The following is a 27,417-nucleotide window of genomic DNA, read 5'->3' on the forward strand; positions in this document are numbered from 1 at the left end:
GCGCGTGCGCGCGCGGGGGCCGGCACCGGAAGTGTGCGGTTGCCATGTAATATCCTGGCCGCGCGGGCTCGCGAGGGTCTGAGGCGGCGCCGGGGCGGGCGGAGCTGGCTTGAGGGCGGCGAAGGCGGTGCCGTAGGGGCCCCCTGAGGCGCGCTGGGGGTTGGTGGCGCCCGGAAACCTGTCGCTTGCGCGGTCCCTCCGGTTCGCTGGGTCCGGGCGGCAGGCCCGACGGCGGGAGGCAGCATGTCGGTGGCGGGGCTGAAGAAGCAGTTCTACAAGGCGAGCCAGGTGAGCGGAGGCCGAGGCGGGGCGCGGTGGGGGTGGTGTGCGGCCCCGGGCTCAGACTGCTCGGAGCGGGGCCAGGAGATGCCAGGCCTGGCCCTGACTCGGGAGGGAACCGGAGGTAGTGAGGGGCGATCTTGGCACGCGTCCCTCGCAGGGTGGGTACAGCCTAGGAGGGACAGGGTCTGCGTGCTAGGGCGCCCAGGCTCTGTCCGCCATGTGGGCTCCAGTCTCCTCGAGGAGGGTGGGCAGACGGTGGAGAGGAGCAGAAATGCACCCAGAGGTTGTTCCCGGACGTGGATCTCTCGCCTCCTGTCCTTCCCTCTAAAAGATCAGGGAGGGAGCGGAGAGAGAGAAGAGGAAGAAGGCTGTCGACACAGAGAGCCCAGGGGCAGGGAATTTTGTGTCTAGAGCAATTCTTTTTTTCCCAAAGATGACAAACAGCCTTCTCAGTGGGCCGGCTGCAGAATTGAAAGGGTTGAGTCAAAAGTCAATTTCCTACTTCAGTTCCTCAGACATCCAGTCCCTCTCCCCAGAAACAAGACTGTCACCAGTTACCAAAGAGAAGTGTACGCCTCTTCTTTAAAAAACCCACGTAGTGATAGCATGGTCTACATAGAACTATGTACTTGCTGGTTTTCATTAACTGTGTCTTGGAGATCATACTAGAGTCAGAATTCTCCACCTCGGGTCTTTCTCTGTCCTGGCAAGCCATCCTGGGCACTGTGGGGCATTGAGCAGCACCCCTGGCCCTCTCCCAGCCTATTTAGGAGCTCCCCTAGTTGTGACAACCACCGATGTCTCCCCATGCTGCCAGATGACTTTAGGGGAACCCCCTCTTCCCCCCGCCCCCCCCACCCCCACCCAGAGCCACAGCACTAGAGCCTACTGCTCAATTCTGTTGTTTTGTTTTGTTCTTTTGAAGAGATAAGATGTCACCTATTTCATCTTTCTCCTTTGCTTTTCCTCTACCTCCTCCTGGATCTTTTTAATGGGTATGTGATATTCCGTTCCCTGAAGTCTGTCTTGTTTTTTTTAAACTAGTTGTCTATTGATGGATGTTTAGATTGTTTCAAGTAGTTTTCTGCCATGTTATAGTACTGTCATGAATAGCCAGTGAGTATCTCTGCTCACAGGTAGGATTGGCTTTACAGAATAAGTTCCCAGAAGTGGAACGTGGAATCCAAGAATGTTTAAGTGTTCTACTTGTGATGGACAGAATAGGTGTTTTGGAAATTCCAGGCCCCGTTGTTCACAAATCTGGTGAAAGCTGAGTGGATTCACTCTTCAGAAAACTAGGCAAATGCAAAATTCAGTTTATAGGCTCAGATCCAAAAAGTTCCCAGATTTCTCCATCCCTTAAGAATCTTAGGTTTGGAGTTTGTGTGGATAGACTCCAGGAAGGAACACGCAATGGTCATAGGAATCCTTTAGGCAGTGCTGGCAAACGAGACTTTAACCCATGACTTGGAGAGGTCCAGTGGGAGGGAAAAGAAGTGTGTCCCCAGTGATACACAGCCGGGACCTTTGGCCCCTTGAGGGGGAAAGTAATGATCCTAGACAGGGCTAAAGATATTTGGGATCTGTCTCTCGACTCCAGGCTAAACACTGGAGGAAGAGAAACTTAATCTAGATGGATTCTAGGGTTGTTGCTGAGAGTACAGCTCTGTGCCCCAGCAGGATGGAATGAGTGACCTGGCCCAGCAAGCCTCTACCTCCCCCTCCGCCCCACCTTGCTGCACACTTGACCAGAGCATCTTGCAGTGCTGCTCACTATCTTGGACCCTGACGTAGCCCCTCCTGTAAGAACCATAGGTCTTGGAAGAACTCCTGGGCCACCTTGTTCCTTCCTGTGGACGGGTCTCTGGAAGCCCTCCCCTCCCCACCCTCAGGCACAAGGGCCCTTGCTGGTAGCCCATCCTGCCCCCAGAAGACCCACTGTGCTGGAGGAACTAGCTGGGCCTCTCAGGGTGTCCACCTGAGCCTTTCCTCTCAGGGAAGGAAGAATGGCCTACATTCAGACCTGAATGTAGCACTTGGGGGAGCGCTTAGAAACCTGGAAAGCTCAGTGCAGCAAAAGCTGGTGGTTCGGATCAGTTTATTATCTCAACGTTCTGGGACCCAGTTCCAAAGAATCGCTGCTATGGCCACATTCTCCTTTGAGAGCCTGAGAGCCGCAGTCTTGGCCTTGTAACCAAGTCCGTGTTGAGTTGTGCTCTCAAGAGTCACCCTGGCTGTGTTCCATTTCCTCTGCAATAGTTTCCATAGACCTCCACTGTGGATCTGGATGTGTCCACCTCTGTGTATTTCTTGTCTTGATTTTAGAAACACCTCCTTCATCCTCTTTCTGTGTTCTCAGGATTGGGATCGTCTGGGCCAGGTAACATTCCTGTTAAGTCTTAATATATACTGAGGGGTCACCAGGTGAACAGGTTTTAAACCAGTCTCTGTTGATCTCAGTCAGTCTCAGTCTCAATTTATCTGGCCCAAGGATCAGCATACTCCCCTTTCTACACCAAAGGATTGGGGGGCATTTGTCTTCCAGTAGGACAGTGGTTCTCAGCCAGGGCCAATTCCACCCTCTGGAGGACATTGGCAATGTCTGGAGGCATGTTTGGCTGTCAAAACTTGGAGGTAATTAATTGTATTACAGTGTACTGGGCCCCAGATGTCGGCAGTGCTGATGTTGGGAAACCCTGTTTTACAGTTTGAGAAAAGTGAGGATAATTTTATCCAAGCCAAACAACAACAACAGAAATCCCTCCTGGGCATTGTTGTGGCAGCTGCTTGCTATTTCGAATTCTCTAAACAAGAGATAACCAGATATACGCAGATGGACACATGTAAAACTCGGCACCCGGACACCACATCTCCCCTGCCCAAGTCCTCAGGAGAACCCCAGAGTATCTATTGGCATCTGTCAAGCTTGCATCGGCACCTCTTCACTTAGGGAATCCCGGGGACGGGGAAGCCTGGTGGGCTGCCGTCTATGGGGTCGTACGGACTCGGACACGACTGAAGCGACTTAGCAGCAGCAGCAGCCCTTCCCTCTCCCCTCTCCTATCCTTGCAGCACCCCAGGGACATTTGGCAGCATCAGAGGCTTTGTCAGGCCTTGGGGAGCAGACACTAGTGGCACTGAATAGGTAGCAGCCAGGAATGGTTGCTAAACACCCTGTAACACACAGAACAGCCTTCTATACCACCAAGAGTTATTGTCCGAATGACAGAAGCACCGACGTTGAAAAGCCCTGCTCTAAAACAGGTTCTTGATTTCAAAGGCTTGTAACAGCATCATCTCTAAATTGAGAAAGGTGGACGAGTGACAGAGAGCCAGGAGTAGAGAAGCTTGGTTTCCGGCAGGTCTCCCTCATCGATGATGTCGGTGACAAACCAGCTTCCAGTAGCTGGCATGAGACTGGCCAGTTCCGCGCCAGTTCCTCTCTGGTGAAAGCTTTCAGGTCTTAAACAAAATTGATTTGAGCTTGAGTGGGAAGTTAGTGAGTTTTTACTTCTGGTCACACTGACAGGTTGAACTGGAGAACGTTGAGGAATCCATAGCGTAAAGCAGAAAAAGAAGTAGGCGTCTGTCCCGGGCCCATGATTGTGGTCCTTCCCGCCTTCCCATGTAATAATGCCAGTCAGTACCGTCTGGTCTTTATGCACGTCTGAACTGGGGGGAGATGCCTTTATGAGTCTTTCTGGGGAATAGAGGTGGGTCGAGGAACCCACTAGCGAGCTCCAGTCTCAGAAACTCACTTGTCATTGTGGTGTGTGTGGGTGACATTAATTTCCACTGAAGCTGCTAATGGTTTCCTGGTCATTCTTGTGGCTGCGCTGTGTGGAGATCTGAGAGTGTAACTAGGGGTAGATCTGGCAGCTGTCTGGAATGCTGGCCTGATTTCTTTTTTTTTTCTTTGCCTGAAAGGAGAGAGAGAGTTTGAACTAAAAGATTGGTTCCATCCAAGCTAGGAGGGGAACTCATGACCGTCGTATCCTATAACTTTGAAGTTTGTTCGATTCTTTCTAGGCTCTGCGTTGGTGTCTCGGAGGAAAGATTGAGCTTCCTGGGAGAGGCGTGGGGGTGGGGGGAGGACTAGGGGACCCAGACCCCAACTTGTAGGAGTAGGCAGTAGTTGGGAAAACGTTAGGGGTCTCCCAGATACTGCCTGCTCCAACCTATTTTTTAAACTTCATTTTGTGGAATCACACTCTTGAATTCCCAGCAAAGTACTTGGCCTGCTGAGTAACAGACGTGGGTGATCTTAGGACACAAAAATCTGGAACTTATAACCCCTTAAGTGTCAGCACGAATCACAATATGGAGCCTGGGAGCGACAAGTGTCAGGCAAGGCCTGGGGGTGGGGGTGGGAGTGGTCTCTGGCTCAGGACCTTGAGCCTAGCAGCTGCAGGCACTCTCCCCCGGAAAACCTTCTGCCTCGGGGCAGCAGACGTGGGAAGGGCTTTTGGCCATGGCCTTGTCCATGTGCGGCAGGAACTGGGTTAAGTCCACTCTTACAGGAAACCATTCTGCTGACTCATCCGTAGGAAGACCCTTGATCTCGCAGTGTCCCTGTAGGACCGCAGGCGGAGATGATCCCATCCTGCCTCACAAGTTAGCTGGGTGCAGTAACCAGTCCTATGTCATAGGCTGGGCTGTGGAGCTTCAGAAGCAATCCAGAACTGCCCTTCCCCGAAGGAAGCAGGGGCCTCTCATCTCCACCACTTCCCAGGCCTGGCCGTAAAACCAGGTTAACCTGACCTCCTGGGTAGGACCCACTGTTCACCATCAGGGAGGCGCCCCAGAGTCAGGCAGCATCCTGCAGCTCTTCGTTATTAACATGCCAGGACCAGGGGCTCATCATGTTTTGAGTCCATTGCTCGTAACTGCTGTATATGGAGCCTGAAACTCGCTGTAACTCAGAATCCTGGGTGTACTAAAGGCAGTTTATCACAGAACTCAGTGGGAGCTGATCGCCCTGCCTATCTGGGTGTGTTTTGAGGCCAGGCTGTAGGATACTTAATTATACTCTGTGTGCCACTTAATAACAGCCTGTGAGGTGAGAGGTTTCTTAGTATCACCCTGCTCAGCTTCAGGAATTGGAGGCTATCACAGTTTTGAGACCCCAGAACTGTCGCAGACTTAGCAACTGAACCCAGGAAACAGTGCCATCCACCCACCTGTCCCTCCAGCGTCCCTCCAGAGCCAGCCTCCTTCAGGGCCCTGAGTGCTCCGCCTGCCCTTCCAGTGCCCTTCTGTGCAGCCCTCTGTGTCTCTCCTCAGAGGACAAACTGACAGGCTGCGACTGGGCCCTTTGGGCCCTCCATTTGCTTCTGGCCTGCATGTCCCGTGGCCTTTGACCCTGGGTCGGGGGCCACAGTTAGTGCTGCTCTGGCCCCTATCTCCGCCCTCTCCTCTTTGTTGCCAATATCTTGAGACTGACCCAATCTAGGGAAAGTTAGTTCATTTGGGGCGCGCAGCCAGCTTCCTCCATAGGGTTTCAGAGGCGTCAGGCCATTGGCTGGGGGAGTAGGGGAGGAAAGCCCAACTGTCTTGTTTCTGGTTTCCGAGGTCGGGGGAGGGGCAGGGGGAGGTTTCTGAGGTTTAAGGAGGGTTTGATGCTGGAGCCTCCCAGCCAAGGGAGGGTTTGGGAGCTCGCAGGCCTGTGGAGGCATCTTTACCCGCCAGCCCTGCCCAAACCCTTCCTCGGGGAAACGTTAGGGGTGATTTTTCTGGACTTTTTCCCAAGCCGTCCCTGGAAAGCCGGATGGAGGAATGTGTCAGACTAGCAGCAGCTGCTTGCTCTCTGCTCTTTGTCCCCCTCCCTTCTCATCTCCCTCTTCCTCCTTCCCCTCCCCCTCTTCTCTCCCCCTACAGCCCCTCTTCTCTCCCTGCCCTCCTTCCCAGGGCTGAATTTACAGCCACTTCTCCCGAGCGCTGCACTTTGGATACATTCTGCTCATTTCCTGTTGAGCAGTCCCCCAGGTTCCATGAGCCCAGGCTCCCAGAGGATGGCCTCGTCTTCCTTTTCCACTCAGCTCCTAGAAAAACCTGCTGACTAGGCCCGAGAGGGGGATCACGCGGAGACTCCCAACCACAGCAGGAAAATAGATGTGCGATTTCCTCCAAAGGACCTGACTCAGCATCAATCGCTGCCTCCCTGGGAAGAGCTGCTGCCGGCAGCTCAGACTTCCACACCTGGGTATTACGGTCATCCAGAGGCGCCGTGCCCTGTCCCGGGTGTGAGACAGCCTACCCGGGGGCCATTGAGGAACTCAATGAATATCAGGTGGGCCAAGGGACATTTGCCTCAAGTTGTGGGTTGTGAGAGTGCAAAAGTGGAATATCCATCTGCGCATGAGAGAGAAGGCAGAGCTGGGGCCTGCTGAAGGGAGCATCCCTGGTGACCTGGGGTGCCATGTCAGCTCCTTCCCCACCCTCCCGCGAACGTGGACAGCACACTCCAGTCCAGCAGGTCAGCTTGGCCTTGTAGCTTCCCTCCTTCCCCACCCTTGTCCGGCTCTCCTGTCCACTTCCTGTTTGCGTGTCTTCCTTCATCCTTGCCGCCTCTTAGGTCCACTCTCCGGAAGTACTTCTCCTCCCTCCCAGCCTCTGGCCCAGTGGTCTCTTGCCCCCGTTCTGCACACCGAGCACATCCTCACACCCAGTACGCATTCCTCTCATTGGGCGTGAGCTTCTGAAGGCGGGGCGGGGGCTGCCTGGTGGCTGGTGACAGGCCCAGGTCCCCACAGGTCATGGCTCACTGACCAAGTTGTCAGGAATGGTGGACACCTCCCCAGAGCAGGCGTGGGGCAGTCCGGTGCCATGATGGTACCTGTGTGAGGCAGGGTGGCCAGCAAGGCCTCAGTCAGGAACAGGTCCGACTGGTTTAAAAAATAAGTCATCAGAGCTCAGAGGTTGTCCCCTTTGCTTGGAATTTGCTTTGAGGGCTCCAGGCCCAGAGGAACCTGCATTTGACTTTGTCACAGGGAGTCTCTGTTGTTCCGACCCCACAGCCAGATCCAAACTTAACGGGAGGTGCCCAGCTTCCTGGGGAAAGGAGATCCCCGGGCCCAACCACTCTGGCCTCAGAAGCCTGCTCTCTAGGCTCCTGGACCTCTGAGCTCTTGGACTTGACCGGGCCCTATGTGCAGCCCCTGTGGCTTCCACCCTTGGCCGCCTTCTGCCTCTTCTCCTGTTTCCTCCAACAGGCAGCCAGCTTTCTCCCTGTCCTCTGCTTGGACCTGTTGGTACCCTCTGGACTTGCTACCCTGCCTCTGGGCCTTCTCCTTCCTGGACCTGAGTTCCCTCCCTGGCGCCCCTCACCCCTCCAGATCTTCATTCCCTGTCACAACATACCCAGCCGCGCTCTAGATGGTGGTTCCAGACCGGCTGGCTGGTACAGGCGATGCAACAGGCTCCTAGGCCCAGTGCACCTGCGGGCCAGCCCTGACCTTCCCTGTCCTTCCCTGCCCTTGCCCCGAGGACCTGGGAGCCTGCTGTATCTATCTCCTGGATCTGAGCCTGCAGTAAATACTGTGCACCAGCCTCTTAGCCTGGGGCCTGAATTAATTCGTTAATTTGACCTTCAAATATTCTCATTTTTTAAGTTTGTTTTTAAAAGGGATCTTGATGTTATTTCTTGTAATAAATCATAGTAACAGGATCACCATATACAGCAGAAACAAAGCAATGTAATCAATTCTTCCTGGATTCCTGACCTCTGAAGCTAGGGTCTGCTCTCTCTTGTGAAAAGAATTGTGAAACCACAAGTTCCCCACTGGGACTTTGCCTGGCGTCCAGTGGTTAAGCCTGTGCTTCCACTGCAGGGGCAGGGGTTCGATCCCTAGTTGGGGAACTGAGATCCCACATGGCATGTGGCACAGCCAAAAAAAAAAAAAGCCTAAAAATAATTTATTTTTAAAAACAAGTGTCCACCAGGAAGTTTCTCCTAGCCAGAACAAAGGGTACTGGAAGGGGGTCATGGCAGGACGAGCTTTCTCACTTGTCCCTTGCGTTCTCTCTCCTCTTGGCACCCCTCCCCTGCCCCTTACAGTCTTCACGTGGAACCAGGAACTCCTGCAGGCTTGAGTTAAGTCTCAGAAGAGAGAATTCTGGGGTGAGGGTGGATTTCCCAAGCATCTGGGGAGGAGGAGGCCTGACAGTCTGTGTCCCTGTTCAGACTGTATGCTTAGACCCCCAACACCACGCTGGCCAGCACAGCTCAAGCCAGTCCCACCTTCTCTGAAGCAGGAGCAGTTGACTGATGGTTTCTCTCTGGTCATTTTGGGTCTTGGCCCCAGGAGTTAGTGGAGACTTAGGGAAGGAAACCGGGAACTCTCTCACTTTCAGGCACCACTCCCTTCCCGTCCCCTGCCACCTGCCACCCCAGCAGGTGTCCATCACCTTAATGGCCTCAGGTCATCAGAGCCTTAATTGTCTGAAGTCCAGAGGGCAGCCCTGGCCTGTCAAGGCCACCCTTTGTCCAGAAGAGGCCAGCCGAGGGAATGGGGTCAAGGATTTCCGTGTCCCCTACCCCTAACTGCTGGCCTAAATCTCCTCTCCTGGGGCATTTCCTCCAAGCTAGGGAAGTCTTCCTGTCCTGCAAGGTCAGCATCTCGGCCTCGAGGAGCCTTGGAGCAGCTGCAGCTCCCCACCCATTGCCCTTGCTACAGCTTGGTGTGGGTGATGCCCCAGAGACTTCTCTGAGGTTCCTCCTTCTCCGCCAGCCTTGATGCATTTACTTCACACCTCTCTGGGTTCCCCATCACCATGCCTTTCCCACCAGTGGCCTCAAGGGTGGCCAAGTGCTCTGTCCGCTTCACCCCAGGACACCTTGTGCCCTTGGCCTTGGCCGGTGGTAGGTAGGAGGCACTGTGGGTTTGGGAGGCCTCCATGGGAAGTTGTGGAGACGGGGTATGTCGGGGACCCAGGACGCAAGGATGCTGTTCCAGGGGACTAGGGTGGAGGGCCTTCTGCCTGTTCTGAGTCCAGGAGGCCGCTCGGCTCCCAGCCGCGCCTGGAGGGGAGCTGACTGCTGTCCAGGCAGTGTGTGCTCAGCTACTCTCCCCCACGCTAGGTAGTGCTAGTGCACCATGAAGGGCACGTCCCTTTCCAGGCACTTGAGTTGGTGCTAAACTGTCTTGGATGTCGAGCGAGAGGTAAAGAGTGACCTGCTGATAGCCAGGCATCCAGGAGAGCTGAGTAAACACACACAGCATAGTTAAGTGTCGGAGGCCCCTCCCTGGTACGTCACCATACATGAACTCACCACTGAAAAGTCTACAGCTTTGTTTTGCAAGTTCACACCGCCTGAACACAGTGTCCCAGGGCAGCTTTTTCGTTCTGCTTTTTCCGTTCACACTGCTGGCGCCCTTTGTCCACCCGAAGCCTGTGACTCAGGTTCACTTCCACAGCTCCCTGTGGTCCTTTATGTGTTGATCACAACATGTCCCTCCCCTGGCAGCGGGCACTGAGGCCACTGCTGTGTTCCTTCTCTCAGCGTGGCAGTGAGCCATCATGTGGGTGTGCCCCAGGTGAGGTCCGAGAGTTCCTCTAGACTCCTGCTGCGTTTTTGTTCGTTTGTTTGTTTTTATCTATTTATTTGACTGCAATTGGTCTTAATTGTGGCATGCAGAATCTTTAGTTGCTGCAGGTGGAATCTAGTTCCCTGACCAGGGATCAAACCTGGGTTCCCTGCATTAGGAGCACGGAGTCTTAGCCACTGGACCACCAGGCAAGTCCTAGACTTCTGCCCTTTTAACATGACCATGTAGATTTTAAGCAGGCCCAACCTGGAAAAAAACCACCACCTCTTCAGTTGGCATGACACAGAGTCAGGGCGGGAGGGTGTCCCAGACACGCACGGCGGCTTAGCAACTGAACTAGGGCAAATGTGATGCAGGGTCCTGTGACACACATGCCCAGTACGGAGAAGCCAGGAGTGACTCATGAGGAGATGACCCAGGCCTTGGCCTTGAACATGGACACGGGGAGGAAAAGGGAGAGCAGCATGCAGGTTTCCCTGGGAGGCCCTGGGCACTGGGGCCTCCGGGTCACGGCTGCCCTGCGGTGGTCCAGGAGCTCAGACGCTGCCTATCTGTGGGCTCAGCCCTGCCAGGGGAGCAGAGGCTGTCTGGGTATGAGGGGGAGGGTAGGAGGCCCTGGCCCCTAGACCATCATCATCAGGTGAAGAGGGATTGGAATATTCTTCCTGCTCCTAGCTCAGGAAGTGGCGACACCAGACACGTGTCTCAAGGTGACAACAGAGAAGGAAGATCTGGAGTCCAGGGCAGGAAGCTTTTCTCTTGCGAAAAACAATAAAGGCATTGCCCAGCCATCTTGGCAAATGTGGCAAGACACCCCGGCTTAGCGGGGCACGGTCTCCTACAGGCAGAGTGTAAGCATGGCTTCTTGGGGTGTGTACTGGCATCATCTTGAAAGACAGGCCGACTCTTGATGTGCCATGATGGGGTGGGTGGGACATCCTGGGAGTCAGGGCAGAAAGCCCCCAGGGTGTTGAGGGTCGGCCAGCAGAAGCAGGAGGAGGTGGGATGCCCCACATCATGCTGGGCTTGCTTCCCATCCTCCTCCCTCAAACCCTGTTCTTTGCTTCCAAGTAGAGCTCTAGAATGTGTGTCACGGCCACCCGTCAGCAGCACACGGGGTACTGTGAGCCCTCTGGAGTCTGGCCTGTGGTCTCTGGGGGCTTTGGGTAAACAGGGACAGCTGGGACCTCAGCCTGCTGGCGACACAGTTCACGCAGTGTTCACACGTGTCCTGGTGTGTGCAGAGGGCCTTCACTCCAGAGACACGGGCATCTTCACATCCCCCAGTAGCTCTGCATGTCCTGCCTCTGAACCGTGCCTTTGCGGGGACCCGCCTCCAGCTCCCTGCCCTCCTGGCCTTATTCTTTCCCTGGGCTTTGCATCCCGTGGGGAACAGCAGACTCGTCTTTGCAGAGCAGCTTGTGGTTCTTGAAGCGTGCTCCTAGCCAGACCCCATAGCGCATCGTCATCAGCTCCCCATTTTGCCGTCAAGGAAACTGAGGCTCAGAGGAGTTGATGTTCTTAAGACACAAGGCTGTCTGCCATTCACACCCCTGCTGCTCCCTGTGTCTCAGCCCTGCCCTGGGAGCTCACGGGCACACCCTTGTTTTGACTTGTTGCTGACACACCTGATTGGGGGTGTTCTCCCCAGAGGTCCTGAGGGCGGGGGTCTGTTATCTCAGCAAATACTGATCTCCCATCGCTTGCTGGGCGCTACTTGCCCTGTCAACAGCGGGCAGCTGGTGGGAAGTTAGCTGGACAGGGCGTGTGTAGGTGGGGAGGGGAGGCTATCCCAGGTGCTATTGGCTGGAATAAAGGTGACAGAGGAGATGGGCCCTGAGAACCACTGGGCAGGTAGTAACGTCAGGGAGTGTGTGGGCCGGTCCTGCTGTGCCTTCTGAGAAGCGGGAGCTCCCTCCCCCGGTGCTGCCACCACAAGGGATGGCGGCCAGGGGACAGGAGCAGCAGAACCTGGGGCCCACCTGGCCCTGGCAGCCCCTCTTGGTCTCCTCATCTTGTGCCAAGATTCCTTCCTTCCTGCTCCAGGTTTTCAGGACTGACTTTGCAGGTCAGAAGGGAAGGTACCTCTGGACAAATAGGGTGGGGGACAGAGGGAGGAGCAGCCATGCAGGGTGACAGGTCGCTGACATCTGACTCATGGCCCAGGAGGGACTGGTCACCCCCCTGGCTTGCCATGTGCTGTCCTGGGATTGTGACCCACCCAGCCAGTTTCTTCTGGTAGCCACACCTGAAGAAACTGGTCTCAGTGGCCCTGAGTCACCTGCTGTCACTGCCCATCTAGTGTGCCAGATAAGGGTGCGTGCCTCAGCACCCACTTAGAGCTTCTGTCCTCCCCTTGAGCCTACCCTCGATGATCCGCGAACCTGGGTGTGTGGCCTCTCTGGCTGCAGCCAGACCAGTCTGGGGGCTGTTTGCCTTTGGCCTTCAGGCCTGTTTGCCTGTCAGCCTGCCTTTCTCATGTCCTGTCCTCCCAAACTGCAGGCGCACCCCTTTCACGGGGGCTTCTGTCTATAGGAGACCACCCCACTTCGGGACCAGAGTACCCTGGATACAAGTCAGCCTGGGCCCAGCGTTTTGTTTTATTTTTGGCTGTGCTGGGTCTTTGCTGCTGCACAGGCTTTCTCTAGTTGGGGTGAGGGGGGCTGCGCTGTCGTGTTGCACGGGCTGCTGCTTGTGGTGGCTTCTCTTGCGGAGCGCAGGCTCTACGATACTCAGGCTTCAGTAGCTGCAGCTCCCAGGCTCTAGAGCACAGGCTCAGTAGTTGTGGCGCACGGGTTTAGTTGCTCTGTGGCGTGTGGGATCTTCCTGGACCAGGGATCGAACCCATTTCTCCTGCATTGGCAGGTGGATTCTTTACCACTGAGCCACCAAGGAGTCCCCAGCCTGGGCCCATCTTGCTCAGACTTTTTTCCTTTGCACACTTTCCCTTTGCTCTCTGGTGAGGGGGCCAGCTGTGGGCAGACCTCAACTGGAGAGTGGGGGTGTAGACAGGCAGCCTCCACAGGCAGAGTTCGGCCTAACTTGAACTTCCCATAAGCAACACAAAGGAAAGTGGGGGGTATGGGGGTTAGGGATGCTGTCATCTGGTCATCTCCCAGGTCCTCAGCCCTCGGTGCTTAGCTGTGTGGAGTGGTGCCATGAGGTCAGACCTGTGTGAGGTCCTTCCTTCCTCCCACGGGCACTAAGTATCAAGGAGGCACTTCTAGTCTTGGACACGGTTCCGAGCACAGACGGTACAGAAGTGCCCGGGTCGCTCACTCGGAGCCCAAGGGGCTTGAGAGAATGAGAGTGATGGGTGGGTCAGGGACAGCCCCTCTGAGGAGGGAACTCTAAGGGGGACCAGATGGACAGGACCCAGCGGTGGGAAGGTTTGGAGCAGAAGGAACAGCACAGCAGAGACTCTGATGCAGGGTGCGTGTGCACCTTTGTGGAACAGAGCCTGGTCCAGTATGGGGTTGGCCTTCAGCGAGGGGGTGCCAGGACTGGTAATGGGAGAGGGTAGCCAGTGGTCAGGTTCCTCCTACCTGGGTCCTTCGGAGGTGGGTGATGGAGAATCAGCGGGGCTTCCTGGAAGAGGTAGCTTTACATTACTTAGGCCTTTCAGAATGGAGGTGGTTAGAGACAGGGAGACAGCATTCCAGGAGGCAGGGGTTCTGGGCTTTCATCACCTTAGCTTGTCGTCACTGCGGTGCACGTGGCCCCTCCTCGAGACATGTGCTCTGGTGTCCACAGCCTCTTTTGTGGTCGGCTATGGCGATGGCATCGGATGCAGGGTTTTCTCCAGTGCCTTCAGAGGTCGAACAGCTGTGTGTGCGCCTCACAGGATTTCCAAGCCCTGTTTCCTCTCTTTCCTGAAGGGTTACTCCTGCATCAGCTCTGCCATTGACAAAAAAATGAGTTTGTGAAACACCTTGTTTACTCAGACACGCTGGACAGAAGTTTGCTGTGTGCCTGGACACCCCCTGGTGGGTCTGCAGGCAGCAGCTCTCCCACGGCGCACCCCAGCTCGGGCAGCAGTGCAGGGCGGGTGTGGCCTCGCCAGCAGGACTCGGGGGATTTATGACCTCATTTGTTTGTGGGTTGGGTGTTTCTTTTTATAAGTTTTCATCTGAAATTGATTTTCCCGCTCGTGTGACGCACAGCCCTCCTTCCTCATCCCTGAGATGAGAAATGAAAATGCACAAGGCCAATTTACACCTGGGCTTTTCAGCACTGGCAAGAGTTCCAGGTGGCATTCATTCCTGAGAGATGAGCCTTGATCGCGGGCAGTTGTGGGGTAAAAACCCTCGGCACAGCCTGGGGTGCCAACTTGGGTCAGGCCCACCTCTCCCCTTCTCCCAAGCGGGCAGAATCCTGAGCCCTTACCCCGCTGTGCTCCCCAGATATCTCAGCCCGGCCCTGTGGCTTTGGCCCATCACCTCCCCCAATAGCATTTGGGGCAGGGTCGCTCAGTGAGGGTGGGGGCAGGCCCATCTGATCCTCCCCATGTAGGTGGCATCATACCCTGGTCAGGGGTCTGCGTGTGACTGGTGTCCCCTCTCCATGAACAGCTCACGGTCCAATGTGCCTTTGGTATTCCTAGAGAGCTCTGTAACGTCCCTGGGGCTGTGGGCTGAGGCCACCCTGGAGTGGTGGGTGCAGTGTGAGAGACTGGAGTTCCAGGAGGTGTGGAGCAGAGCCACCAGGTCCCCCAACACAGGCCTCCTGCCTCCGGACAGTGCACTCACCGCGGGCCGGGTATCATCCTGGTTGGCCATCCCCAGCGTGTTTCCCATCAGTGTCCAGGAACAGCTGTGGTCCTCTTGACCACCTCTCCCGGGGCGGGGATATGGCCTCGTATTCACCAGGATGCTTCCCCAGCCAGGTGGGAGCGGTGGGGATTGTAGTCGGATCTTGCGTCCCCGGCACCCTGACATCCCAGCCAGTCTCTGAAGTGAGGAAGCAATATCAGGGAGATGCAGGACAGCCTCCAGAGCAACGTGACCCAGTCACCCCTGCTGTCTGGCTTCGTCTCTCTCACACACACACACACACACACACACACACACGTGTGCATATACTGCACTGCCTGGCCCTGGGCAAGGTATGTCACCTCCTGGATTGTCAGTCTTTCCATTTATTAATTTGAGGTGGAGATGACTCCCCGGCGGCTGCACCTGGGCCAGTGATTGCTGGAGGTCTCCGTGGCTCCACCCCTTCCTCTGGGGTCCTCAAGATTGACCGAAGGGCCAGCTACACTGCAGGTCCCAGGAACTAGGCGTCTCTGCTATGTTTTGTGGACACATTAGAAGATGCACACCTAATGTGGCCCACCTCCCCTGCAGCACTCCTGCCTCCCCCCCACCCCAAAACAAGCAGAAGTGCTTCACCTGGAAGCTGCCCCACAGCCGTCCCAGCACCCAAGGGGCTGCTTCCTCCCTGATTCCGCCGAATGCACTGGGAGCTGGTTAATCACAAGTGGGAGCAGGAACGGTTCTTGTCCAGTGCTTCTGCTTTCTTGTGGAGGAACTTGACACCTTAACAGCAATCCCAGGACCAACCATCACTGGAGTCAGTGCTCAGGGGGGTGGGTGTGGGGAGTGGTCCCCAGAGGAGGTGGGACTAGGCGCTATGGAGCCCTGACCCCAGGCCTCCGCCCCTCCACAGAGCACTCAGAGGACACTTGGGCCTGTGGCTTCGGGCCAGTAGGCTGTGAGGGGAAAGCCTGCCTGGCAGTTGGGGTCACAACCACCTGCATCCTCCCAGCCTTGGGAGCTGCCATGGGCAGGAAGCCCGGCCAGGCCGAGGTGGGGGCCCCTGTGAGGCTGAGTCCCTGGGAGGAATGAGGAGAGGCTGAGCCAGGGCAGAACAGGCCTGAGTCAGGCGGGGGGAGAGGGTTCCAGGGTCCACAGGGGCCTCGTGACGGGTAAAGCCAGTCTGAGGCCCCGTGGAGACAGCATTGTGATCACTATGGGGGGTCTAGGGACTTGGTCGTCAGCCTGGGGGTGGAGGAGCAGCTCTGGGTGTCTGCCATGACAGGGGTGGGAGGGCTGTGGGTGCTGGGCCACCCAAAGTCTGCAACAGCAGAGGTCAGACTGCACTCTGTTCTGTCTTGGGACCTCGTCCACCAGCTCATCACAGCCTGGACAGTCCCTGAGCAACTGTCCCCTCCCATCACTGCTGCCACCTCTGGTTCATTCTTTCCAACCACTGGTTCCTGCTTTGCTCCTGGTGCCCTGCCACGTCAAGATCAGACTCTGAATTAAGCCAGACGTGACTTTGAGGGGGTTTTTCTCATGTAACGGTCTCCCCCCTCATCTCAGCAGCATGTGCCAGGCAGGGGAGCGGCCACTGGGACTCACATGGCATTCAGCTCCCTACTCACCAAGCCAGTCCTGAGAGGAGAGTCTGTGCAGGGAGGCAGGAGGGAACACCACAGGGCAGAGAAGCCAGGGGGCTTCAGACTGCGGGAAGCTAGGTCTGACCAAGGCCACCAGGCCAGGCTCATCTCCACAGCAACAGTCCACCGCTGCCTGGGGGCCCTGCTGCAAGCTTGTCCCTGCAGTCTTGGGGACCCCAGGGGTGCTGCTCCTGAGCCTGCATCTCAGTGCCAGCCCCAGGCCCGAGGTGCCACCCCCTCTGCTGAGAGAACAGCTCAAGCTCCACATACACCCTGACATACTATGTGGAACCGTGTCTGGGGAATCCGTATCTGCCCCTTGGGGCCAGATACAGTGGTCATGGTACTCAATGGAGGGTTTTCTCTGCTCCTGTTCACAGAGCTGCCGTCACAAACTGTTTAGCTTTGATCCCTAGGGGGAGAGGAAGTGCATGCTCAGAGGCTTGACCTTAATTCCTGGTCTGCTGAAGGAATTTGTGACTTGACAGGACACCTCCCTCTGTGGGGCTTCACAGAGGGGTGTGACTTCTGCTGTGTCAGCTCACAAATATGCACTTGAGGCCCGGGACAGAGGAGGCTCTCCTGCTGCCAGAGCGCTCAGGCTTCTGCTGCCTGTCTCTTGGGCTGAAGTGTTGATCACTACCCTCCCACGTGAAGCCTCATGTGGGTGTGAATGGTGTTTCTGTGGTCCTCACTTCAGTGCACCCCTGCTTTGCACTTTGGGGCGGGGCCGCAGCCCCACACCTCGTGGCTTCTACTCTCAGAGCCACGTGGGAGCCAGGCTGCCTGGAATCCAAGCTCCGCCCCTGCTGGCAGGCATTTCATACTCATGGGGGCCCAGACTCTGGAGATCATCCCGACCCAGAGCCACTTGAGGTTTGCAGGCAGGGACCGACAGGAGGCTTTGGGGCAGTGTTGCATGGTATGTCACGTCCTTAGAAGTACCCTCAGCTCACCTCCGTAAGAAAGGCATCAGTTACCTGAGCTCACCGTCTGAGTCCCTGCCAGCACCCCCTAGTCAGGGGCCCAGGGCCCAAGCAGAAAGAAGACTCAAGAAGGCCAGTGGCTTTGTGTGTCGACTGGGCAGCAGGCCAGCCTGGCTTTGTCCGCCTCGTGGGCTCTCCAAGTCACGAGATAGAGGCTGTAAAGGAGACTAGAAGGGGCTGTTCTGAGGTGTTTGGCGAGCGGCTCCCAGATGTTAGGCAGGGAGGGGACCGAAGTCAGAAGGGATATGGAGGCGATCATGTCCATCCCCATGTTCCTCCTATCCCGTCCCCGTGCTGGCCTCCCCGTTCAGGCATCTCTCGGCCCTGCCGAGGATCATTGGGCTGGCTATCTCTGAGTGTGGGGTACCCTGTGCTGTGAGCTCCAGCCCAGACTGCACTGGGAGCTGCGACTCACCCGGCCTCCCCTGCCTTCTCTCCCTCACCAGAGGGGCGTTCCTCAGAGCCAGCACAGTCTCTGCCAGGGTGGTGGGCTCCTCCCTGTGGTGGTCGCAGACTGGAGCCAGGAGTGCTCATGCCTGAGAGTCTTGGGTCCTGGTGCCCCAGCTACAGGGCGTTTCCTGGCACAGACCCAGGGGATGGCCAGGGTGGGGCAGGGGCCTGGATCCCAAGGCCCTTTCACCCTCATCTCCTGTCCCATGCCTTTTGTTCCAGCTCTCCGGCCAGGGCCCGAAAGTGGCTGCCCCCGGCCCCTAGCCTGGCACTGGGCTTGGCTCTCCCTGTGAGGAGGGACAGAGAAGTGGGGGCTTCTCCAGCAGTCGCTGGCAGCCAAGGAGAAGCTAGCTGGGCGGAGGGCAGGAGGGGGGCCAGGATAGGACGGTTACCTCTGCTGTTAACTCGAGAGGAGGTAGCCCCCCAGGCCAGCGCATTGGCTCATGAAGCATGAAAATGCCGAGCAGAACGTGCGGAGCATCCATCCTGGACCGCAGGCCCTGAGCAGCCCTGCTTTTCTCCCCACCTCCCACTCCTCTGGGCCAGCCTCCTCCCACTGCTTTTTTTAAACTCTTAATTCATCAAAGCGGATCGGCTACCCGGGTCACTGAGCCTGCAGATAGATCAGCCGTTTATTTTCCATGTTGTATTGATCAGGATTCCCTGCCAAGATGATTCAACTACAAGGCCTCCCCTTGGCGTGTGCCACTCGGCAGGATCCGAGCTTCTGCCATCCGTCTCCAAGCCCCGCTTCCGGGACAGAAGGTTCTCCTGCCTTCTTGTTCTCCACTCAGCTCCTGGAGCAATTGCTCCGTCCGCTCTTGGCACATGGCATCCTGTGATTTTGGGTTTTTCCAATGTGCATTCTCTGTTTCTCTCCCGCGTGTCAGATTCCTAGCTCCTCTCCAAATGTGGCCAAAGGCCTAGAATGCTGAAGAACACCTGTCTTTTGAGAGAAGAGCTCCCTCCTCCGATTGGTCTTTAGTATTAGTGCCCACGGGACCACTCTCGTGGGTGGAGGTCGTGCAGGTGTTCAGCAGCAAGGACCCACCTCTCTTCCAGGCTCACTCCCCAGGTGCCCAGGACTACTGTCCTCAGCACACGCTCTGCTGCTCCTCACCGTGGGAGCCTGAACTGGGCTAACTCATGAGCGTGTCATCTAAATCCCACCATTCAGGTCCACATGCCAGCTGAACCCGGGCCGTCCTGGCAGAGCAGCCCAAGTGAGAAACAGAGAAAACATCAGAGAAACAGGTTTGGGGTCCTTCCACCTGCTCAGTGGTAGTAACCTTTCCACAGCTCCAGGTGCCCCTCAGTTCACACCACAGCTGTGGCCCCCAACCCGCCGTGGAGGTACCTGCAGCCTGAATTGAAGGCAGGGCACTCTCTTCCCAGAGGATATTGGAGCCATAATACAGGCTGGGCTTCCCTGGTGGCTCAGACAGTAAAGAATCCTGCCAATGCAGGAGACGTGGGTTCCATCCCTGGGTTGGGAAGATCCCCAGAAAGAAATGGCAACCCACTCCAGTATTCTTCCTTGGAGAATCCCATGGGTATAGGAGCCTGGAGGGCTATAGGCCATGGAGTCAGAGTTGGACACGACTGAGCAACATCAACAAATAAGGTCAGACCAAACACGTGTTGGGGGTTGGCTTGCTCAGTGTCCCCAGAGAGGTAGCACTGGAGGAACTGGCTACAGAGGGAGCCCCCGTGGGGTCAGAGGCGTGCGTGCCTGGATGGGTGTGCAGAGGCCAGCAGTGCCCCCATAGAGCCGTTGTCACAGGGGCAGGACAGACTCAAGACCTGTGCTCACGGAGCCACAGGGCAGCCCTCACTCGGCAGTCACGCCTGTTGGTTGGCCTCAGAACCACTCATGAACCTTTTTACCAGGCCGCTGCCCAGCCTCCTCCCTGTTCTAACAGAAAAGACCCTGTTCTGGACCTTCATGGAACACATGGTCCCTGAGCGCCTCCCAGGGCAGAATTGAATCCAGGCTGCAGTCCGAGAGGCCTGTCTGACAGGCAGCAGCAAGTTCATCTCCAAAGGCTGCTGCCAGGCCTGGTTCCATGACTCCTCTGGGAGGCACAGGTGTGGGTGTCATGGTGGCAGCCAGTGTGGGCCCACTGCCAGTCGCTCAGGCTCCCACCTGGCTGCACAGGCCCAGGAGGCCATGGTTTCCACACCACTGCCATCATGGCCCTGCAGGAGAGTGGGTAGCAGTCACCCACCTGCTCAGCTGTCCCCCGCCCTGGGTGGTGCCACAGCTGTGCAGGCCTCAGCTAGTGGGGTGAGTCCCTCTGCACCGTGAGATGATGGATGGGGTGGGGACTCAGTGGATGCAGACAGGAGATTGGGCACAGCCTGTTGCCTGCCTGGCCCATCTCCCACAGGCTGGGGACGTTGGCAGGTTGTGGGGAGTGGGATGCCGAAGCTGCGGGTGAAAGTGTTAACCTCCATGGTGGCGCTGCTGCCCTCATTGCCTCTCAGAGGGTGTGTGCAGGGTCCCTGAGCAGGACTGAGCGTCAGAGTCCTGCCTCCCACCCAGATGGGCACGCCCTGGCCGCAGCCTCACCGGGCAGCACCCCTGCCCTTCCTCTGGAGAGCTGTCCTCGCCTCCTCAGGGACCCTGCCCTCAGCGCCCCTCCCTTCCCTGATGCTCTCGCTGCGGTTGGCCTGTGGCGTGCCCATTCCCTCTCTTCCCTCTGGCCTCGTCATCCTCTCACCCATTTGCATCAGTTCCAGACTGTGAGCCTTGGAGAGAAGGGGCTTGAGGCCAGTCAGCCCAAGGGGCTGGAGCTTAGTGCTCCCTCGTGGGGGCTGGGGGGACAAAGAGACTGGTGGGGATCCAGGTGTTCCCAGTGGGGCCTCCAGGGGCCGGAACAGGGAGGGCCCACGTGGTAACTGTAGGGGGCTCCCAGAGGGACACTCCCAGGGGGCCTGGAAGAAGCCATGGGGTCTGCCCGTGCCCTCCCCCCTCAGAGGAAGGACATGGTCCCCGCAGGTGCCCAGGCCCCCTGTACCGAGCAGGCCCTCGGCCCGGAAGGTGTGGTTTCAAGCCCTGGCGCTTCAATGGCCTCCCGGTTCACCAGAAGTGTCTCGTCCCACGTCAGACATCTCACTCATTTCCCTCTGGCAACCACTGAATTTGAGAACGTCCTGTTTTGCCATTATCAAAAGAAGTGAAACTGTCCCATGAAACAAAGTGGGACGCCCCAGAAACACCTATAGGAGAGAGACAGGGCTTCCCTTATAAAGTCAGAGTCAGGTGCACAGCTCCTGCCTGTCTGAGGAGGTCCCTGAGCCAAGCCTGCCTCCTGCCTGTGCCCCATGCCTTCCTGGACTCCAGTGTGCAGCTGCCATGAGAACCCTGACTGACCAGGGTGTGTAGCTACCCGAGCGACGCTCCCAGATCCTGGGTAGGTAGGCAGGCCTACAGGCTGGGCCTGTCCTGCAGCTCTGCCTCCTCATGGAGAGACAAGATGCTCGGGAAATAATGGGGCATCGGGGTGGGCAGTGTGGGCATCATGGGAGTCCCTCCCCAGCACACGCTTGCACACAGTAGCCCCGTGAGTGCACAGCTGTGACCCCATTTTACAGAGGCAAGAACCTCAATAGCCCGAGACCACACAGGCCAAAGGCAGTGGGCCAGTCATTGAACAGTGCTGGCTCCTGCCCTCAGGAGCCCCTGGAGCTGTCCCAGGGGGTGGGCAGACTGCTGCCAGCCATTAGGAAATTGCGTGCATGTGTGTGTGCCCATACCAGAAGTGACTTCTGGCCCCGTGACAGTTGGCTCATGCAAGACAGGTCTTCCCTTCCGCTTGGTGCTCGTCATTCGGCCTCGGGACCTGCTTATTACTGTCCCCGGCGGGTAGGTGGGGGCAGGGGAGATGCAGAGCAGTAGTCTGCAATATTCCTTCCCTGAGTGGCCCTTCAGTGGGAGAGGGAGGTCACATTTCCGTGAGCCTTGGCCCCTCACCTGGAACTGAACTACAGCACCACTGTCCAGGCATGGGCACCACAGCCTATAAGGGGGACCCAGACAGTCTGCACAACCCTGCGGGGGTAGGGGACACTCTCAGACTGTGGAGCCGCCAGCACCGCCTGACCACGTGGGCGTGACCAGAGAGGGTCCCCCCAGGACAAGCTCCAGACCCTGGGTTTGCAGGAGTGTGGGGGTTTGGAGCAAGGACCTCTTTTAGATCCCTCCCCTGTCATTGGCCACCACGTCCAGCATCCCTGGGAAGCCATCATAGCCATTCTGAGCCCTCACTTTCCTCCTCCTTGGCTCACACTCTTCACTCCTTTTGTCCCCCAGCTGGTCAGTGAGAAGGTCGGAGGGGCAGAAGGGACCAAGCTTGACGATGACTTCAAAGAGATGGAGAAGGTAATGGGAGAACGCACCTGTCTGATGGCTGGCCCTGAGCACTCGGGTCCGCAAGGCTCATGGGGAACGTCTGGGTGGGTTGCAGGCCTCCCCCAGCTCTGGGCAGGTAGCGGTGGGGACACAGCACAACCACCAGCAAGGAGGTAGAGAGACCCTGAAGGAGCAGGGGGTTCCCGTGTGGATGCTGAGGCAGGCAGGGAACTCGACAGCTTGAGGGCTGTCCAGGGGCTCCTGGTTTGGCCTCAGGCACCCTCATGGTTTTGAAACTCCACACACGGACTCTCTTTACAGAAGGTGGATGTCACCAGCAAGGCTGTGACAGAAGTGTTGGCCAGAACCATTGAGTACCTGCAGCCCAACCCAGGTAGGGGCACCTATCAGCTGTGATTGGTCTGCACCCCAACTCCTTAGGTCTCTGGCAGTCAGGAGTCCTCTGGTTACTGGAGCATGAAGAAGAAAGGCATGGGCCCAAAGAACTGAAACATCCAGGGGTGGGTGGTTTCAGGCAGGGCTGGATCCAGGCATTCAAAGGATGTCCTCAGGGTCTCGAGTTTCCTACTGCTTTATCTGTCCGCTCCCGTTTCTCGTGATCCTAGCCTTAAATTACCCTTACAGCTAGTGGTCCCAGCAGAAAAGAGCATGTTTTTCTTCCAGTCAACTCGCCAAACTAGTGTGAATTGGCTGGCAGGCCCCAGCTGTGCACCTGCCTGTGGAGCATGCAGTGGGGTCTCGGGACCAAGAGGGAGGCAGGGACTGCTGGGTTCTGTGGTGAAAGGTGAATGGGGGCCGGACAGGCAGCACCAGCAGCCGCCTCCACCTGAGGCCTGTGCCAGGATGGACTGGAGCTGCTGGGGACGCAAGCATGCCTGTCCCCCCACTCCAGCCCCTGGAAAAGGTCTGTGTTGGGGTGCCTGTACCCGTCCACACCTAGACCTGTCTACCCTGCTTCTATGGGGGTCTTGAGGAGCACACCCCCCTTCCCCCACCCCTCAGCTCCTGCCCACTGTCAGTGCTCCCAGGAGAGAAGTCTGGGAGGTTCTGGTTCCCTGGGGTGGGGGAGTACTTATGAAATGAATGGGCAGAGAGGGGCAGCTGGTGGTGCTGGCCAAGCACAGGCCTGGCGGCTCAAGACCATACACATGCCCACCTGGCCCGTCCTCTCCTAGCCTCTCGGGCCAAGCTGACGATGCTCAACACAGTATCCAAGATCCGAGGGCAGGTGAAGAACCCTGGCTACCCACAGTCAGAGGGCCTGCTGGGCGAGTGCATGATCCGCCATGGGAAGGAGCTGGGTGGCGAGTCCAACTTTGGTGAGGCCGAGGTGGGGGGGCCTGGATAGGGTGGGGGGTGCTGGGTGGAGGGGGCCTGAGAACATGGGGCAGTCTCTGGAGCTTCTCCAGGGCTGGCTGGCTCCGTGGAAGAGAGCAGTCGAGGCTTCTTTGGAAGCTCCCTCTGTCTCCCATGAGCACTGTCTACGGCGTCATGGCCACGGGAAAGCTGCATCCCCCCACAGTTGACCTAGGCCAGACCTGGGTGCCTTCAGAGAGCTGGGAGCGTGGCTTATGAATACCGGCCCCTGTGGCTCCGGGTCAAATTCCAGGGTCCCTTGTTCTCAGTTCTGGCATCCAGGTTCTTGGCTGTGGGGGTGACGTGTCTTCATCATGCAGGCCAAGGCTGCCTGTGACAGCTTCCTCCCCCACCCCACGCTCTCCCCAGGCGACGCCCTGCTGGATGCCGGGGAGTCCATGAAGCGCCTAGCTGAGGTGAAGGACTCCCTGGACATTGAGGTCAAGCAGAACTTCATTGACCCTCTGCAGAACCTGTGCGACAAGGACCTGAAGGAAATCCAGGTATGCCCCCACCAAGCCCCACCTGGGCCAGATTCCCAGCAGGAGGTGCTGCGGGGTGGCCCTCCCTGAGGCCCCAGGCACGAGACCTGACCCCCATCCTGGCCTGCAGCACCACCTGAAGAAGCTGGAGGGCCGCCGCCTTGACTTCGACTACAAGAAGAAGCGGCAGGGCAAGATCCCCGACGAGGAGCTGCGCCAGGCCATGGAGAAGTTTGAAGAGTCCAAGGAGGTGGCAGAGACCAGTATGCATCACCTCCTGGAGACTGATGTGCGTATGCAGGCTGTGCACCCTCCTCATGGACCCTGGGGGAGCCCCGAAAATGAGCCCAGCGGTGGTGCCAGCTTCCCAGGGCCAGTGGGTGGGGTTGCCTGTTCAGGATGTGAAGGAAAGTGGATACAAGAGGACCCAAGGAGGTGACTGGCCACCTGAGGCTTTGGGGTCTCCTCAGGCCCCTCACCCTCCTCCAGCTGCAGCTCAAGGGTCAGGCAGACAGGCAGGGATGGGTCCATGTCCAGAACAAGCTGTGAAGGCTCCCTGCAGGAAGCAGCTGGAGATGGGGGTCAGGAGGGCTGTACTGCAGCCCCGGCTGGTCCCTTGCAGATCGAGCAGGTGAGCCAGCTCTCTGCCCTGGTGGACGCCCAGCTGGACTACCACCGGCAGGCAGTGCAGATCCTGGATGAGTTGGCCGACAAGCTCAAGCGAAGGTGAGTCTGGCCCCTGGCTTCTCCCTGTGAACAGCGGCCCACTCTGCCGACTAGGAGGCCCAATGGCCTGAGGCTGGGGCCACCTGGGCCAGCCCTTTAGGGCCTGAGGGATGACCTGCCCCTGGGGAACCCCACCCTGCTGTGAGCAGCAGCAGGGAGCGGTTACCTCCTTTTTAGAAAGAACCCCCAGGCTGCAGGGGGTGGGGGTTCCAGGAGACAGCAAGACCTCATCACACTCCCACTGGTCCCAGAGGAGAGGCTTGGGATGTCCTTTGGGGAGAGGGTTTGCTCGACTGTCCCTGGAAGGCCATTCTCCTCCTTCCCTGTCTCCCTGGGCACTTGGCCCTGAGGGCCATCTCACAGTCAGGAGGCGCCCAGGACCTTGAGAAGGGAAATCCTGGTGGGGGTGGTTCCCTGATGCGGGGAGGGTGTCTGTGGGGCAGCAGCACCCAGGCAGCCATCACCAAGGAGGCTTCTGGGTTCAGTGGGGTGCAGCCTGTAGGCAGCCTTGGAGGAACACCAGGGGACCCCCACCAGTGTTTCCGTGCATGGTAACCCCTCACACAGCCCCCCACGTGCACCCTGAGTCCCAGGGTGGCAGCTGACCTCGACATGCACTCCCTCCCCTCCAGGATGCGGGAAGCCTCCTCACGCCCCAAACGGGAGTATAAGCCCAAGCCGCGGGAGCTCCTGGACCTCGGAGAGCCTGAGCAGTCCAACGGGGGCTTCCCCTGTGCCGCGGCCCCCAAGATCACAGGTAAGGAGGAAGAGGCTTCTGCTCTGCCCCAGGCCCCTTTTGGAGTAGTCCCCAGCCACAGGGCCAGTCCCCTGTGAGAGAGCCCCTCCTACTCAACCCTGGGATGGGCACCAGGCCCCACCCTAACATCTTCGGCCCACCTTGTGCTTCGTTTGCAAGCAGCTTCATCATCTTTCCGATCTTCTGACAAGCCTATTCGGACCCCCAGCAGGAGCATGCGTGAGTGTCCCACATGGGCACAGGCCCTGCCCTGGGCTCCCACCTGGGGTTTAGGGTTCTTCTCCCCGCCTCCAGTAGAACTGGAGCTGGCCCTCACTGCTCCAAGTGGTGCCCCAAGCGCTATTGCCTCTGTTCACTGACACCCTGATGCCACGAGGCATCGCCAGCTCCTCCTGGAGTCTTTCTCCCCTCGTCACCTACTCTGGGCAGCCGTGGGAAGTGGTGGGCAGGACCAGGCAGCTGGGCAGGAGGGGAGGCGGCCTCACCCTGCGTACTGCCTGGGGCACGTGACAGCCTGGACCACCCCCAACCCCAGCACCCCTGGACCAGCCGAGCTGCAAGGCCCTCTACGACTTCGAGCCTGAGAACGATGGGGAGCTGGGCTTCCATGAGGGCGACATCATCACGCTGACCAACCAGATCGATGAGAACTGGTACGAGGGCATGCTGGACGGCCAGTCAGGCTTCTTCCCCCTCAGCTACGTGGAGGTGCTGGTGCCGCTGCCCCAGTGACCACCCCTCCGTCCAGATCTCTGCATTCCACATGGCCAGGGCAGTGCTCGTGGCCGGCGGGGTGGCCCGCTTCCTGCCGGTCCAGGGGCAGCAGGGTCCCCGTTTACACTAGCACTCACCGCCAGGGGCTCCCTTCCCCACTCCGTGTGGCCATCTTGGGGCTGGGCAGTGTTCCCCATCCTGCTGCTCTAGACTCTGCCCCCAGCCCACCGCTCGCCCCAGGAGGCTCACACTAAGGTGCTCTTAGAAACACTAACTCCTACCCCTCTCCAGGGATGGGTGACTCCAGGTGGACCTCCTTCTCTCCCCCCACCTCTTTCTCACACACACAGATTCAAACACACATTCTTTCCCACCTCCATCCACACACAGACATGCACACTCACGTCCTCTCATGTCTTCATCCAACATTGACACACATGTACACGTGTCCTCTCCCACCTCCATCCCTCACAGCCCAGAGACTTGCCCTTAAAAGGATGGGACTGAACGTTGGTGTGATGGGGTGGTCTAGGCCAGACCCCCTGGCTGAGACTCACCACCCTGCTTTTAAATCCCCCCTCCAGGGTCCCCTGGGCCCATGAATGCCTACAGATGCCACCTCCCTGGAAGGACCTTGCCCCTTCCCTCTCGCTGGGGACTCACGAAGAGATGAGGCTGGGGGTCTCAGAGGCCAGGGCCCCCAAGGACAGGCCATCTCCCTCCTGCAGGGCACTGAATCCCACCCACTCATGCCCACCGCCCCATCTCCAGCCAAGCACAGGCAGCATCTCACTCTGGCACAAGCTGCCATGACCAGCAAACACATACAGTGTGTGTACACATACACACACATATACAGACATACACGGGACCATGGGAGCCCAGCCTCCACTATGTGGAAGGTCAAGCACAAAGGCTTTGACAAGTGAATGTTCCTGAGCCCTGGTGCTGGGACCCCTGGGGAGTCCCTGTCCCAAGCCAGCCACCACACCCTCTCTGGACAGTGGCTCAGGCATCTTCTCCACACCAAGGTAGGCAGCTGACCAGGCCAGCAGGGGACCCTGGGCCTGGCTCACATTCCTCTCCTCTGGTGACTGATAAAGCCCCCAAGGACACCAGGCCCCCTTTCTCGTCCCTGAGGCCCCCTGGTTAACCAGCATCTGGAGGAGGCACGGATGTCATAGCCTGGGGCAGATCCAAATGTAATCCTGATGTTTTTTTAAAAAAGTATTAAATGTCTCTTTCTACAGTCTCTGGCCTGGTGGTGGTGCAGGGCAAGCCCTCCTAAGGGGTCTCCAGCCAGGGCAGGGCCTGCATGGGCACCAGCCTGCAGCAAGGGGG

At 57.8% G+C, this 27,417-nt stretch overlaps 1 protein-coding gene across 2 annotated transcripts; it reads left to right on the forward strand.

Moving 5' to 3' along the window:
* On the forward strand, positions 1-27,328 carry SH3GL1 (SH3 domain containing GRB2 like 1, endophilin A2). Of its 2 annotated transcripts, none has more exons than XM_061422614.1 (10): positions 1-288; positions 21,982-22,050; positions 22,342-22,414; positions 23,217-23,360; positions 23,767-23,900; positions 24,010-24,168; positions 24,502-24,605; positions 25,238-25,362; positions 25,525-25,581; positions 25,898-27,328. In XM_061422614.1, exons 1-10 carry the CDS (start codon positions 244-246, stop codon positions 26,092-26,094), a joined length of 1,107 nt encoding a protein of 368 aa, XP_061278598.1. In that variant the 5' UTR covers positions 1-243; the 3' UTR covers positions 26,095-27,328. The 2 variants fall into 2 exon arrangements, with proteins under 2 accessions (XP_061278598.1, XP_061278597.1); XM_061422613.1 differs by having other exon boundaries at positions 26-288; positions 25,522-25,581.
* The last annotated feature ends 89 nt before the right edge of the window (positions 27,329-27,417 follow it).

This window comes from Bos javanicus, chromosome 7 (genome assembly GCF_032452875.1).
Source record: "Bos javanicus breed banteng chromosome 7, ARS-OSU_banteng_1.0, whole genome shotgun sequence".
Lineage (NCBI taxonomy): Eukaryota > Metazoa > Chordata > Mammalia > Artiodactyla > Bovidae > Bos > Bos javanicus.